General features: G+C 31.5%; 4 protein-coding genes across 4 annotated transcripts; all 4 read right to left on the bottom strand.

The window, feature by feature from the left end:
• Positions 1-2,702: 2,702 nt before the first annotated feature.
• On the bottom strand, positions 2,703-5,179 carry LOC111004327 (juvenile hormone esterase). Its single transcript, XM_022275323.2, has 3 exons — positions 4,955-5,179; positions 3,615-4,876; positions 2,703-3,323 (listed from the first exon to the last, which is right to left on the bottom strand). Exons 1-3 carry the CDS (start codon positions 5,153-5,155, stop codon positions 3,125-3,127), a joined length of 1,662 nt encoding a protein of 553 aa, XP_022131015.2. The 5' UTR covers positions 5,156-5,179; the 3' UTR covers positions 2,703-3,124.
• Positions 5,180-7,851: 2,672 nt separating this feature from the next.
• Positions 7,852-10,088, bottom strand: LOC111004411 (juvenile hormone esterase). The gene is made up of 3 exons (XM_022275438.2): positions 9,833-10,088; positions 8,376-9,640; positions 7,852-8,194 (listed from the first exon to the last, which is right to left on the bottom strand). Exons 1-3 carry the CDS (start codon positions 10,058-10,060, stop codon positions 7,942-7,944), a joined length of 1,746 nt encoding a protein of 581 aa, XP_022131130.2. The 5' UTR covers positions 10,061-10,088; the 3' UTR covers positions 7,852-7,941.
• A 670-nt stretch (positions 10,089-10,758) lies between these two features.
• On the bottom strand, positions 10,759-13,774 carry LOC123689712 (juvenile hormone esterase-like). Its single transcript, XM_045631013.1, has 3 exons — positions 13,468-13,774; positions 11,099-12,357; positions 10,759-10,990 (listed from the first exon to the last, which is right to left on the bottom strand). Exons 2-3 carry the CDS (start codon positions 12,019-12,021, stop codon positions 10,810-10,812), a joined length of 1,104 nt encoding a protein of 367 aa, XP_045486969.1. The 5' UTR covers positions 12,022-12,357; positions 13,468-13,774; the 3' UTR covers positions 10,759-10,809.
• Positions 12,058-13,650, bottom strand: LOC123689746 (para-nitrobenzyl esterase-like). The gene is made up of 2 exons (XM_045631159.1): positions 13,468-13,650; positions 12,058-12,357 (listed from the first exon to the last, which is right to left on the bottom strand). Exons 1-2 carry the CDS (start codon positions 13,648-13,650, stop codon positions 12,058-12,060), a joined length of 483 nt encoding a protein of 160 aa, XP_045487115.1.
• Positions 13,775-17,090: the final 3,316 nt, after the last annotated feature.

Genomic DNA, 17,090 nt, shown 5'->3' with positions numbered 1-17,090 from the left:
TTTTATTCGATATTTTGTATATACCGGCATAACACATTGTACTCGTATATCTCTAGTTATTAACTGTTAATATAATGGATTGTCAGATTTGTACCTAATTAAATATAAATTCAATTTAAATAATCTTAAATTTATTGCGATACAACAAATAGTATTTTGCTACGCACCGTTGCCAGATATATTAATAGCACTTTTATACAAGTATAGACAATGCAAGCTATCTTGAAGACCGAATTTAATATAGTTTTGTACATTTATTGGTGTGATACAAATGATACTGTCTTTTAAGTGACCCAAATTGTGGTATAATAAGCTGTTATAAAAATTATTATTAAATTATTTCCTATTTTATTATCTATAGGACATTTTAGAGAGCTGGGATTTAATTTTAAAAAAGTTTATAAAACTGTATGGTGGCATTTTGTGTAAGTAATAAATTAACACATTAAATGCTTAAGCAATGACATTTTTGGACATTCATAAGCATGCCTTAAGTCGCATCTAAACTGAATAAATAAATTTTGATTTTGTTTTTTTTTTTGAATGGATACAAAGTAATAGCCGGAAACCAAAACCTTTTATGGCGAATTTTCATTGAGTAAATATTAATGTTTGAAAATGTCTATGAATGGTTGTCTATGAATAAATCATTATTTTATTTTTTTTTAAATCGGATCCGAGTGGTTGGCATACAGCACATTGGCTGCCAAATACTCGGATCCGAGAGCTAGGGATGGGAATGATTTAAAAAACTTAACGGGACGCTCACACGGAACCGAGTGGGCGGCACCGCTGCTATGACCCCCCCTGCATTCGTATCCGAGAAAAGAGCACTTAATGTGTTAAAAAAAGACAATGCTTTGGGTGTGATTGGTTGAAAGCATCTCTAGTCAAACATAAGACGAATCGTGATAAACGAAACGCGCCACCGTTTTCGTTTCTTATTCTTTACAAAACCTTTCTTTGTAACAAAGTTCACAGTACTATTATTTTTAAAAGATTATTTGTTTATACAAATTACTGAATAAAATTAATATAAAAGTGAGTATGTTTATTTGTATTTGCATAACTACTGAACGGTTAAATAATTTATAGGAACCTTGAAGTTTACCTTTTTTCCGTGTAAATATTTTAGCAGGTAGTACCTTATCTAGTATCTTAAATGTACTCCGAGTTGTGCTTTTGTACCCTTGCGCTTCCCATTAGTGAGTATTATTTTTAGATAGTTATACCCTGTCTTAGTCTATACTAGCGTAAGTTCTACACTTAGATTACGAACACAAACAATTTTGTGTTGATGACCCTGAAAATACACTCCGCATTTGAATTAAGTCTTAGTGGGAGCTCAATATTGAACTTTTCTAAAGTCCTGTAATAGAAACGTTTGAGCACCTGTTTCATTATTGCCCACCCGAAACGGTCAACTTAACTGAAAATGTTTCCCTAACACAATAAATTCCCGGAAATTATACGTGCAATTGTTAATAAATAATACTTAAGTTTTGTAAAACGTACGACTAATATGGGAAACAATTATAGGTCGCCCTGTCTTGTATAATAAAAGCTCTATCTAAAGTAGTTGAAAAATATTTTTTTTTATCCATAAATCCTACTTAATATTTACTGTTATCTACAGTAAATATTGAACATCTAAAACAACCGTGGAAGTCGCCAATACATTTTAACACAGTTTTTAAATTTATGGAAAATAAATTAAAAAATATGTATTTCTATTATGACATTATTTTAATTCCTGTTTTTTTAATCATTATAATATTTTAATAAAAAAATCTAGCTAACATTATTAATTACAATGGTAAATTCTCAGTTAATAAATTAAAATATTGTGTTGAAGCTTTTAACATTATGAATAAGAACATTTTAATACCGTGTCTGGACTTAAATTACACTTAATAATATTTGTACCTACTTTACGTTCTAATTATATATAAAATAGGATTCCGATAAGTTATTTGGAGATGTGTGCTTTGTTAGATATGGTTGCATCGATGTTGTTATTAATATTTATAAATAAGTCGTTAAAATAATTTTGTACAGTCAATGTGAGAGATTAGTCATTAAATATGTTATACAAACGTTAAACGATGCAATAAACAGTTGTGAATAAAAGTATACTTTTATTTTTTCCCTTGTGAGCTACAAGACCTCAACACAATTTTGTAACAATAAAAAATCATACACGTCATACTCTGATATATTTCTTATCAGCAAAACAATTTCTATAGAAACTATATTAAATTAGAAACTTGTATGAAATCAATGAAGATTGCTCTACATTTTTAGCGATCCCTCTCATATTAGGTTTTTATACATTTAAGCATTATTTTCCATTGTTATGGTAAATGGGAGGTCAGCCTTCTATACAGCATACATATTTCGTTCCAAAACTTACCAACACCAGTAGAATAATATACACAGCTGGTAATTACTCCTAAGTTACTAGGATTTACTCGGTAATAAATAACACTGTGTTTGATTTTAAACATAATTATTTCTTTAGTGTTATATAAGCTCATCATTATTTACTTTAGCCTCATGAAGGCGTTAAAAAAGTATACAATTTTGGCAAAGGTAAGGTAAAGGACATGTTTATAAAGGCGGCAATCAGTTCAGTATATTCTTCTATTAAAAAATCTTGTCTTTCTTGACCGATGAGTTTTATCAATAAATTATAGCCATCGTTAAGTACTAAAATATTTTAATATTGTTTTATTACTAGGAACATTGCAAAAATTAATTACATAATATAACTAGCGAGCAACCGCAACTTCTTGACCTTGTCATAAGCAAATATTGTATGATATTTTCAAGTTTATTTAGCTGAAACTTGTCAATTCTCGCTTGCTCACTAACTTGAAAATTACAATTCATATTAAAACGTATATATAATAATGTATTTAATTCGCATGTACCTACTAAACACAAAATTAAAAAATAGGACTATAAAGTATTTAACCACTCTCCACTCTCCCCACTTATCGAATGCATGTTTGCTTGTTGAATGCGGTAATAGCCAGCTAGAGAGCGGTCCCTTAAAATCCGTAAAAACTTAAATATAAATTTCATGCAATTTCTATTTATAAGATTATTACAGAGGCCTGGATTATTCAAATCCAGATCTAGTTGAGTGATGCGGTGGTTTGGGATATATGTAATGATGCTTAATAATATTATCCCAGAAATTTACACTCTCTGGATTAAGAGCATCTCGATACTCTAAAGTACTATTCAACGACATAAAAGATCTCTCAAGAGACATCGGTGGCCAGGCAGGGTAACTCGATCCTTGTGGAACTGGAGCTCTGGAAAGATAGAAAAAGATCAAATATCTCTAACATTCAGCTACTATCACTTTTTACTCTTAGTACCTGGATGACCTGTGAATATGAACTGGTTATTTAAAGAAAAACAATCAACATCATTCCTAGCTAGATCGATTTATCGCCCCCAAAACCCCCCGTATGCTTTATATAAATTTTATGAAAATCTTCGGAGCCGATTCCGAGAATCCAATGATATACATATATATGTATACAAGAATTATTGTTCGTATAAGATATAATGAGAAACTTATATTTTGCAAAACAACTCACCCAGTTGTAATAAAATTTAACCACAGCTCTCGCATAACCGCCTTCATTTTCTTAAATTCGTTCGATAACGTGTTTTCATTAGAGTCATCTAAAACGGCAGTGTTCTGAGCACAATGTGTAGCGCCTTTATTCGTGGTATTAAGAATAAATGGATCATTCTCGTGTATAAATGAATACTCGTAGAGATATATTTGATTATTTCCAGCCTCTAATTGAAGTCTTGCAGATCGAAGCATTCCGTACCCAAACATTACGTCTGTAAAGAAATCTATGTATTTCGAAACATTGCTATCAGATACAGGCTTGTTACCAAAATAGAACTCTTTGATATCATTGGCTAGTGCTTTCCTTTTTTTTAAACTTGTACCCAAGTCGGGCGGTAGAAAATCCAGGAAGTTTTCATTCATCTGTTTTTTCCATTCTTCAAAACGATTTATTCTAAAAAGTCCTTCCATTTCACAAAATCCATAGAGCATAGGTAGTTTTGTATAATTTTTACTCTCCAGTACTTTCACAGGACTTTCATCAAAGATCATTTCCTGTCCAACATCTTTTTCGACGCAAGGTGAAAATAATACGACTGAATCAGTTCTTGAATATAATAGGACTGTTCCATTTGCCAAAACTTCGTAGGGTGTCTCTAAATAAAACTTTTCCAAAGCTTCTAAGTCGTTTATGTTATGGAAACCGAGTTGTTGAGCAAATCGTTGAGCATTCTCTAATGGATCTGTTTGCACACTAAAAGCATTAATATTAGAACCACTTCCTGCAATCACCTTATGAAATAGTCCTTCTGCCAATTTAGAAACAGCTAAAACATCGACTGATACTGAACCAGCACTACATCCAGAAATCGTAACATCCCTTGGATTTCCTCCAAAGTTTTCAATGTTGTTTTGTATCCATCGTAGTAGTGCAATTTGATCTTTTAAACCAGCGTTTCCTGGAGCTGCTTTTGTACCGAGGCATAAAAATCCATGGGGTCCAAGTCGATAATTAAACGTCACTGCTATAACCTTACCACTTCTGACTAAATTCTTCGGAGTTCCTGAATTACCAAACCCGTATAAAAAAGCTCCTCCATGTACAAAAACGACAACGGGTAAGTTTTTGATTTCCCCATGGGGTACAAATATATTCACTATGAGACATTGTACTTGTATATTAGAATCTTTAGTATTTTCTCGACGAGGTTGTTGGCAAATTGTTTTCTTATCGATTGCTTCAAAAATTCCATTCCACGTTGGTGGTGGTAAAGGTGCCTGTTATTTTAAGTTTAAATATATCAAAAAAGAAAACTGTTCTGATAGATATCCAATACAACAAAATAGAGGACTTACCGAATAAAATTCATATCCTGTTGGCACAGTAGCGTATGGAATATCTTCAAAAGTAAAAATATTTTCTTCTGGCTGTCGATAGCCTCGGACCACACCTTGGCTTATTGTTACATCTCGATAAATTGAAATTTCAGAGACAACTAAAGAAATAGTACAAACGGATAGTATAATTACTATTCTTCCTACCATATTTTCAAACATTGTAATGGCGGAATAAGCAATTGAGTGAAGCTTTAAATAATATTCGTTGGAGAGGTAATTGATAAGATTGTACTATTTTTGGATTTGTAAGTATCTGTCACGAAATGATGAAATGTATTACATTATACAACACCTACTTAATATAATTTAACAAATGCGCGGCTGTAGATAGATTGCAATTTCGATGCATTTTTCAACTTTTAATAATAATTTTACGTTAAATTAGTAAGATTCTTCTATCTTGTAGCACTTAGTATGGATTTAAAATAAACCCTAGTAAACCACTCCGAACAAGTCACCGGGTATGGCTGACGCGTTTTAATAACTGTTGTACGGATAAACCAAATACTCGGCAAAACAATACATAATTAAAAAAATAATCATCGTAACACAACCTGATGGTTAGGTATTGTCATTAACCGCACAAGGACAATGTTAAATTAATACATATCTCAAAGCTTATCTTTGTATATATTTTTATATAAATCTTCTGTGCGTGTGTACCTAATTAACGTCTTACTGGAATGATTTTCAAATGGATTCGAGAATTGTTTAGATTTTCAATTTGATGATATTTTGTGTTTCCATTTAAATTCTGGAAATTGTTCAACAAAATTTTGGAGTTACCGTTTTTGAAACGTGTGTGTTAATGCCTAAGATACGGAAATTAATCGTTGTTCAAATTAATATATAATATACAGAAAAGAAAAGTGCCTTTGAAGAAATAACAACTAAATAAACCGTTATCAAGTGAAAAATACCTATCCGCGTACGTTGTATCGCAATCTTGGAAAATAGCATATTGTAATATTACTGCATTTTATCTTGATATATATGTATACGAAGATAAGTAAGATAGTATCAAAAAAAGATAATCGGTTTGAGTATGTCATTAATCGAATTTTATCTTACTCGTTCGAAAACAATATAAAAAACCTTCGATGGATAAGATAATAATATTTTTAGCATGATATGCAATATTTGCAATTTATTGAAACAGTTTATCAGAGGTTATAGAGGTTTCTAATGTGATGTCGTAAATAATTAATTTTTTTCCGCTTACATTGCAAACGCAGGAACCCTACGAGTTTTATCAAAATAATGTACTAAGTATTGTACACATTGAAAAGGTCTACAGAAAAGTCCGTGATGGTATATGTCTATATGGTATATGTCGGGTATCGGAGCTTTCCAGCGACGGAAATAACAATACATAATAAAAACCTGCTTTTCATCGGCGTTGCATCCGTGCGAAGCTGGGGCGGGTCACTAGTATAAAATAAAACATTGGATTTTATTGGAAATTCTCAGCCTGTACGACAGCCAACTTATCCAGGGTATCTGCTTCGCGTACATGCTTTTATAGTTGAGAGACTGAGTTCAACCTGGTTTGATTCTTAAATCTTTTAAGCGGTTCATGGTACGCATGCTTGAAGCATCTCTCTTCAACACCACATCTTTAGTATTGATTTACAAGAGATATCCAGACTATGGTTGTTCAAGCTCAGTTAGAACTAAATGCACTATCTTCTTGGTTTAAACAAAATCTGCTAACCATTTATATCTCAAAAACATCTTATGTAATATTCAGGCCAAAAAACAAAATCATTCCTATTTTACAACCGCTAAAAGTTCAAGACATTGAAATATCTGGGTCTTAAAATAGATATATGTATTTAAAGTGCAACTTTCATTTATCACACATAATTACCAAACTAAAATCACTTATAGGCAGATTTTGGTCAATATCAAAATGTATTCCGCAACCCGTTCGTAGTTTAATTTATAATTGTTTGGTCAAGGCACATTTCATATAGGTACCAATTAAAAATATGGGGCACAGCATGCAAAAACAAAATAAATTAATAAAATCACTATTTAGATACAATTTTTTAATACAGACTAATAAAATCTACCAATAAACCAAAATTATTACGATTAAACAACTATATTATGTTTATAGCACCTGCATCTTAATTAAAAATATAAATATAACTCTTTCCATAGTAGCTTATCATTTAAAAAATGAAATCAATTAAAGAAACATGTTAGAGTGAAGACAGTACCTATTATTAAGTTTCTCATAGAAATAAAAATCAATCATTTTGTAATGAGCAATCAAGTTCTTTAAACATATAAATCACTACTGGTGGGGTCCTATTACAATGAATTTTACGTTGAGGGAAATATTTATTTTTTGCACTTTTAACGAATTCAGTATATTGAATAGATATACTAAGGACGTCTTTAGGACTATCTTTATCAATATCTAAAAATATTTGGTTGCCTAAATGTGTTTTATGGTTTACATTGTGGTTTACAATTTTACGTGATAACCTCATAAGAAAACATTGATGAAAAATTGCATGTTATGATTTGAATTAAAAATTGATTACTAAATTATCATCATTTTGTATAAAACAAGTAAAAAAATTTTTTTTCCATTAATTGATATATACTCGTTAATTAAATTTTTTTTATACTCAAAGAACGAATAGATGTTATATCGTTAATCCAATTCTTCTAATGCAACAATTAATTACTTTTATTCTGAAATAGTTGTTTTTGGATTAGAATAATGAAATTCACAACGACGTGACGTGACAATGAGTCAAGTTTTTTCGTGCTCGTCAAAAGAGGAGGATAACAAGGATTTAAAATAATGTATGTATTACACTAAAAGAAAAGTACGCACACAGAGAACCAAGTAGTTTATTAGTTGATACATTATATATAACATACATCTAATTATTTTTCTACATGGACATAATGTATAAGTTTAAAAACTAATACGATATTAATATAAATAATAACGCTGCATTTAAAATATAAATAGTACTTTGAAATCTAACCCCAAAATTGGTGGGGTTTGGTGGTGACGGAAACTTGTAATGTTCTTTAACTAAATCATCCCAAAACTTAGCTCTTTCTGGCATCAAAGATTCTTTGTACTCTAAAGTACTATTCAAGGACATGTAAGACCTCTGAAGCGACATAGGTGGCCACGCTGGGTAATTAGATCCATGGGGAACTGGAAGTCTGAAATTTTAAATAATTTATGACAAAATCATTTTATGTTCCAAAAATACAATTACCTCTACGAAGCATAATATGTCACCTAACCTACTTGTAATGATCAATTAAGTTTAAAAATATGTTATTTATCTGATAAATTAATTATAACAGGTGCAAAATATTTCTATTAAGTAATTAAGCTTACCCAGTTGTTACAAAGTTCAACCATAAATCCCGCATAACTTTTTTCATATTTTGATACTCAGGTGATAATTCATTTTCATTGGGCATATCCATAACAGCAGCTTCTTGATCACAATGTGTTGCACCTCTTACGTTAGTATTTGGAATTAAATCCACGCTCTCATCAGCAAAGGAATACTCGTAAAGGTACAATTGATTATTTCCAGCCTCCACTTGGAGCTTTGCAGATCTTAGCATCGCGTAACCAAACATAATGTCTGTGAAGAAGTCTATGTACCTCAAAATGTTATTTTCAGAGACTTGTTCGTCACCAAAATAGAATCTTTTAATTTCTTTGGCGAGTGATTCTCTTTCTGTTAAACTATTACCCAAGTCAGGCGGTAAAAAGTCGATAAAATTTTCATTCATTAGAGTTTTCCAATTATCAAAAGAATGTAGTCGGAATAATCCTTCCATGTTGCAAAAACCGTAAAGCATGGGGACTTGTACGTAATCTTTGCTTTCTAATATTTTCACTGGGCTATCGTGTAAGAAGACTTCCTGTCCTATATCTTTTTCAATGCACGGTGAAAATAATACTACCGAATCTAGTCTCTCATGCAAGTAGCTTGTGTAACTTAGCAATGTCTCGAACGGTGTGTCCAAATAAAAGTTTTCTAAAGCTTTTACATCGTTAGTGTTATTGAATCCTAATAGTTGAGCAAATTGTTTAGCATTTTCTAATGGCTCTGTTTGAACGCTAAATGCGTTTGTGTTAGCACCACTTCCAGCTATCACTTTGTGAAATAAACCTTTTGCCATCTTTGAAATCAATAGTAAATCGATAGATGAAGAACCAGCACTACACCCCGCGATGGTGACGTCGTTAGGGTTTCCTCCAAATTGTTCAATATTATCTCGTACCCATCGCAAAAGAGCTACTTGATCTTTTACTCCAGCATTTCCGGGAGCTGTCTCGGTGCCTAAGCATAGAAATCCATGTGGCCCAAGCCGATAATTAAATGTTACAGCTATGACTTTACCAGTGTTAACTAGGTTTTTTGTTTGTAAATTATTACCATAACCGATTAAAAAGGCTCCTCCGTGGACAAGAACGAGTACCGGTAATTTTTCTGTTATATTGTCAGGTATATATATATTAGCTATAAGACATTGTTCTTCAATTTTAGTATCCTTAGGAAGTATTCCTATCCTATCTTGATAACATGCTATTTTCTTATCCGTAGCTTCGAATGTTCCGTTCCACGTAGGTGCTGGTAATGGCGCCTGTAATTTTTAAATATTTAGTATCAGGGATAAACAAAATTGAACCCAAATTTATGTTTCAATCTATTGAAAGACCATGATTCTGAAAATATTTATATTACTGCATATAAATCTATCTACAACTATTTTAAATATTTTTATACAAACATAATTGATTAAAATCAATCATTTGAAATCATGTATTGAATTTACCTTGTAAAAGTCACGCCCAGTTGGTGCAGCAGCATAAGGTATACTTTGAAAGGTAAAAATATTTTCACCAGGCTGTTTATACCCTCGCACAACACCTTGATTTATTTTTACATCGCGATAGGTAACACTTTGTGGATAAACTACAGAAAACCCACTTAAAATAAATAACAATACAACTATTTTGTCTTCCATGTCGTGGGCAAGATTGCACTGTAATAACGCTAACATTATCCAACCGAGTGAAACTTTGTATATTTATTTTTCAGAAAGATAAGATTAAGTTTCTTATTCATTTGTATTATAAAAATTGATATCATAGAAATTGGTTATCATTTTCTGTAAATTATAGCATGGCGCAAAAGTCACATTTAACTAGAATTATGTAACTAGATATGTGCAGAAAATATTTATTATAAAAATATTATTACTTATTATCTCATAATTTGATCACTGTTGTGTGTGTGTTTTTATGTGCCTTTCTGACTGAATGATATATTATATATAATTAAGTTAGAACTATAACTAAAAGTACTTATTTAGAGTAAGTAGACATCCATATTTTTTTGTTTAAACTTTTGATGTCTAGCTGATTGTTTTAACGCTTTATCTAAGGAAAGGGAATCAACCGGCGAGGCAGAGATGGGCGTGATAATGCAGCAATAGCTACTAACTGTAGCATTACATTTACTTTAATTTGTCTTTTCGTACTTCTATCTCTGTGAAATAAATGTTTTTAATAGATTTATTAAATAGATATATGATTTTCAAAGTGTAATTTATTTATAAATATTTGATAAATTTTAGCGTCTGATTAGATAGTACTTGATCTTGAAAATATTCAGATATATATATATTGTGCATATTGAAAATTGTTATAAACTCTACGTACGTAGTAACTCTATAAACTCATGGCATCAAACAACAGCTTGAAGATAAATTTATAATATTTATAGTTTATTACGCAGGTAACGGATTGGTTAAACCGAAACTGTCGGAATACTAGGATTTTTATAATATTTAGCATAAACATCATCCCAAAATGTCGCTCGATGCTGTAGCGGTTTCATTTCTAATGTTTGGTTCAATGACATTATCTGCATGTTTTCTTTGGTAATGGAAGGCCAGTGTGGTAAAGAGTTTCCATGTGGACACGGTTCTCTGTAAAATTACTTATAACTTTAATTTAAGACTATTTATAACTTAAAAAAAATAATAATTAAATAATAGAATATGTCTCGAAAAATGACGATTGATACTTTTACGTACCCAAATATTGCAAAATTGGTATACATTTCCCTGATAATTCTTTTCATTTCCTTATATTCATCAGACCCTTCATGTTCGTTCTCTGAATCAAAGAACATAGTTGTTTGACTGCTATGGCTGGTTGCCGGAATATCTGTATAATCAATTTTCGCGGATTCAGCAGAAGTAAATGAGTATTCATACGAGTAAATATTTTTATGTCCCGCTTCTAAATGTAACTGTATAGCTCTAAGCATTGGATGAACATACATTGTATCCGTAAAGTAATTTACGAATAATAAAATATTTTCTTCGCTTATTTTGTCTTTACCGAGATAATATTCTACAACATTCGTTGTTGTTTCTTCTCTTTCATTTTCTGAGGGAAATTGAAGATCAACAGGTAAAAAGGCGGAAAAGTTTCTGTTCATTTCTTCTTTCCAGTCTTGAAATATTGGTAGCCGATATGTACCTTCCATCTCTGTAAAGCCATATAGCATAGGCACCTGTGCATATTCTCCGCTTTTAAGAATTTCAAATGGACTTTTATCAAGCACAACTTCATCGCCAACATCACGCTCAACACACGGTGTAAATAAATAATCTTTTAAGAGTGTTGTATCTATGGAAGTCAATACTTCATAAGAAGCATTTAGGTAAAAGTTTTCTAAAGCATTAATATCATCGACATCATCGAATTTCAGCATTTCTGCAAATAACTTGGCGTTTTGTAGAGGGTTGACTTGCACGGTTTGAGCACTGAGGCTTCCACCACTATCACCAATCATTTTTTTAAAAAGACCTGAAGATGCTTTTGATATCATTAAAAGATCTGCAGACCTTGAGCCAGCACTATTACCGTAAATTGTGACATCGTTAGGATTGCCACCAAATGAAGCTATATTTTTTTGCAACCATCTTAAAAATGCAACTTGATCTTTCATCCCAGCATTTCCGGGTATATTTTTTGTACCCAGACATTAGAATCCATGTGCTCCTAATCGGTAGTTGAATGAAGCTACAATAACATCTTTATTGTGAACTACGTGCTTTGGAGTCAGCCGATTTGCATGGCCGATTTGATATGCACCACCATGAACATAGGCAATAACTGGTAAATTAGTTTTATTTGTATTGGGAACATATATCGTTGCAACGAGACAATTTTCTAGGACTTGCATCCCATCAAACGTTTTAAAAAGATTATTGTTTTGAGGACATATAATGTTGTTTTCTGTAGCTTCAAAGGGCTCATCCCAAGAAGGTGGTGGTAGGGGACCCTGAAAAATTTGTAATTAATGTAATAAAAGATGTCCCGGGTCTCGTTCACCATGACTGAAAGTTGATTGAAGGGTAAATAACAAATAAATATCTACACTACTAAAAATATTATTAACAATTATTTTGTTCTTCTTGGCAAACTAAAAAACTTTTTTAAAACTTAAAAATTATCCTACTTATAATATATAATATAGAAGTTACGTTTTTCGTTAAGGTTCTACTGCATGAGGCTTTTCTGTTTTTTACTTGTTTTTATAAAATTGTGAACTAACTACTAAAACTATTAGGTCCTTGCATATGAAATTACGATTTGTATTACGTTGAGCGTTGTCGTGAAACAGCAGTGGACTACAGCGATTGACCAGCATTAGTTGTTTAGCATGTAGCTTTTCCATTATGTTTTGCAGTTGCTGACAATAGATATCTGCTGTAATTGTCGGGACAAATTAAAGAAAGTTTTAGTGAACAACCCCGACATAAGTACACCATACGCTCGTACTAACTTTTTCGCTTGGGGCACTATTTCGCTGATTCAGCTGGGTTCAGCCATTGCGATGAGCATTTCCGATAATTGTACCTGTACAAATCGACGAATCATTAACTGATTAACCATAATAATTCTATTTAATATCGATATATTATTGTCCGGTTGAGTAACGTAACGCAGCGCGTGTGTAGATTTGCTTCATTCAATTCGTGAGATATTTCTCACCTTTCAAGCTTTTTCACCTTTTCAATTTGCTTTAATTGTACTAATACAGTTTTATCACTAACATCGCAGTCAGCAGCTAACTCAGTTGTAGTTTACGATGGGTCCGCTTTCAAAATAACCTTCTATTTTTCGTTATCAACTTTGGTCTCCGGCCGTTCATAGGACATGTTCTGCAGGTTGAAAGTTCCAGAATAAAACTGTGTTTCCCTTTCGATATCGCTGGAAATTCGCGAGTACATAGCTATAAACTGAATTTGGAATTAGTTTATTACCAAAGAGGAAATATTTTCGGTCAAAGTGGCCAGTTCGACAAAACGACAACTTCATATGTAAGGACCTATTATTTATTAATTCTACAATATACTTCCAGTAAAGGACATATACAAATTATAATTACCCTGAATCTATTTACTCCAGTGGGTGCAGTTGCATATGGAATGCCATAGAAGGCAAAAATATCAAAATTTGGCAACTTGTATCCTTTGACAGGACCTTGCTGAATTTTCACTAAAAGAGATGTTTCTTCATTTGCCAAGACGAAAGAAACAAATAACACCAAACTCCAGGGTAATGATTGCATTTTATAAAAATATATATCACTGTGAAACACTATATAGTTAATTTTAATGTTCTATAATAAATCTATGCACACCTCCGTGAATTAAAGATGCCCATTGTGATTTTGTCATCGATCTTAAAGCCTTTTATATTTCTTATCACTACTGTTCCTCATATTTTTCTAAAAAGAAAGATTACAACGATAGGGATTATCTTTTCTGTCACAGAATTATCGTTGTAAAAAGATTTTTTGACATATCGCTTATCTATCGGGGTGTAGTGTCATGTACAAAAATGCTGACATGTTTAGACTCAAATTATCTGTAGCTACGTAACATGCTAAGATGATATATCAATCTAATAATATTTTTCTGTTTTTATTATAACGATAACGTTACTTTAAAAATCAGCCTAACATAGGTAAATAGTGATCACTATTAAAATTCATAGAACAACGTTTTACATTCTACATAGAATTACGTTCAAACAAAAAATACATAAGTAACAAAGTAAAATTTAAGCTAAGACCTAATTTAAGTATAAAATAATATTTTTATTTTATAATTTAAATTCATAATAAAACATAATAATATGTAAATTTAATTGTTATTACTTCTTAGCGCCTATCGGTTTTTAATTGCAATTTTTCGCAATTGTTACAAACAAATTTTTATATAACATAATATTCACACCGCACATACTCACCGAGACCATTCATCAAACTATCATTTTTAAGGCTTAAAAAGCTTTTTAAAAAGCTTTTCAGTTTTAAAGTAGCCAACAAAATGGTGTTTAAATAGAATTAATTGCATAGCAAACTTATGAAAGTTTTTAAGCTAACCTTTTTGCACTAATTAATTAAGCTTTGATACCATTGATGACGTTAGCATGTGCTTGACACACAGCCATTTGGAAAGTTTCCAGGGAATCCGGTCTAATAATCTTGATTAGGAAACTGAAGAGAACATTAATTAGATGGCCTTTATTCAGTAATTTGAAATTCACCTCGTGACGTAAAATTTTAAAGCTTGTCTTACAGCTTCATATATTATGATTTATTGTAACTCTTTTTTTCTTTACAATATAGTGCAGTGTCTCTATTTCTATGTTATTTTGAACATAACACACGGTCGTATAAAGGTTTATCTTACGTCAGAAGGATGGCTTTTATCATCAGGTATACAGTACAGAAACCCAACAATGCTAATTTTATTATTATACAATACATGGTTATTATACAATTCCCTCCTCAAAACTAATTTTTAGTAAATGGATAAAATGAAAATAATTATTAACTTAACTACTAAGAACAACAGTTAGATAATAAGATATTTTATTCTTAAATCGTTGAAGCACTTTTTTCTAGAATATATTTAAATCTGACTGTAATAAATTTGTTATTTTTACTACCTAAGGGAGGGATTTTTATGTGTTTGTTAACCCGCAACTCCTTAACTGAAAGACCAAATAGCATGGTTGGGTAGTCTAGGTTCTTGTGTCGGATTTAATCATAGCCTAGACACAAAGCTATTAATATTTAATATAATGTAAATTTAATCAGACGCTATTATTACTAGTAATGTTGTGGAAGGATCGTGCCTTAGTTCAGATACAAAAGCAATAATTCTCACGTGATTTTAAACAGCAATTTAGAGCTTGGAAACTTACTCAGTCCTTTTACGTACGTACGTTACTTACTCCCTTGTTTTGGGAAGAAATGTACAATAAATATCCGCAATCCGATTTCACCTTTTATATCGTTGTCCTTAGTTTAAAAAATATTATGAACTACAACGAGTTTAGAATAGTCGTTCATTTATTTGTTCCATCTGAACCCTTGGAACAAACTACACAAAACATGTCAAATACACGTATACGTCGATACGGTTTTGTCAGATTTTGTGGTCAGCTTCAGATTGAAAGAAAATATTTATCATACAATTTAATAAAGGATACTTTCAAAAAGATGCATCTCTGAGCCAACATATTTGCCTCTAAATAATGAACACGCGAAGGATAAGCTAGGAATATTCTATGCTACGATAACAATATATCAAACGAATATTATTTTGTTAAATGGTCTCTTTTGAAGAATGGAAGTAGGCAACATGACAAGGTAAATAAATTTATCCTTTGGGGCTGCAATATTTTTACACAATAAAGGAACTAATACATTTTATGTTATGCTTTTTTCTACTGGTATTGCCAATAGCTTATAATAATTAAAAATATTAACTAACGTTTTACTCCGTATATTTCAATAACAGAACGTTGTAAAAAACGGATTAAGTACAAAGTCACTGTAATGGATTCTTAATTATGCTCACATACAATAAACGAAGGAGCCACCATGTCTTATACATTGACAACGGGATACATGAAATTATTATTATTAATACAACAGTCGCAAAATTTTGTCTGTCCCATAAAGAGATTATGGGACAGACAAAATTTAATGCACGTAAAATCTTTCAAGATGAATGCAGTAAATACTTTCATGTGTTTTATTGTTAACAACGTCAATCGAAGTGTTGATTTATTTAATAATAGTACAATATAGTTATAAATCCATGTAGTTTCCTTTTTTATTGCGAACCAATAGACGCGGCGGAGACATGTTAATAATAAAATTGGCGAGGCACTTTTAATAACGTCTCTTTCTAAAATAAATTTTAATTTCTGCTCAGTAAATACAACCTTACAACTTTACAAACATTACCTCTTTATAACATTGACGTAGATAAAATAAAAATGGAAATAACTCACATCGGAATATATTCTGTATTAGTTCAACTAGAAGTATTTTGAATAGATATCAACGAGGCACTTTACTAACAAGTAATTCATGATAGTGAACTCAAGCGGTTAATGACATCGATATGCTCAGTAGGCCAGTCAATAACCCTGACTTGATCAAATAGATAAATCATTTTCAGTGGGGTTTGAACTCGTGTGGTGTTTGTTTTACTCTAAGTTTTAAAGTATGTTTGGAACCACGCTAACCTTGAAACTTTTCAATAAATTAGAGATATGTATCGTCAATCTATCCAAGAAGACCAAAGGTATATAAGGAAGACCATTATATCCCGGCTAATCCTGTCTAAGTGGAAATCACTGCTAGCTAAAAAATTTTTTATTACCTACTTATTCATAATATTTTTGTTCTCAAACATCACACACATTTAAATGAAGACAATCAGATACTTATGAAAATATAATAAAGGATATACATGTGTGAAAATGACATGAAAACTATAGGTGCATCGCTAACCGGATCCACGCAACTTACTAACAATCGAGTAGTCTGCATTATTGCAGTACACAACTCACCACTCACTCTCTGTGAGGAAATCACCAGATCTAACGTTAAGTAAGTTATTTTTCGTTAGACTTATAGTCCGTCAATCAATTAATGGTGATCTCAAAGAGGTCCCTCTTCACTTTGAACTTCCCACGGGTTAA

This window comes from Pieris rapae, chromosome 14, assembly GCF_905147795.1.
Source record: "Pieris rapae chromosome 14, ilPieRapa1.1, whole genome shotgun sequence".
NCBI lineage: Eukaryota > Metazoa > Arthropoda > Insecta > Lepidoptera > Pieridae > Pieris > Pieris rapae.
The sequence above is the reverse complement of the archived record's forward strand: the minus strand, read 5'-3'. Positions and strand labels throughout refer to the sequence as shown.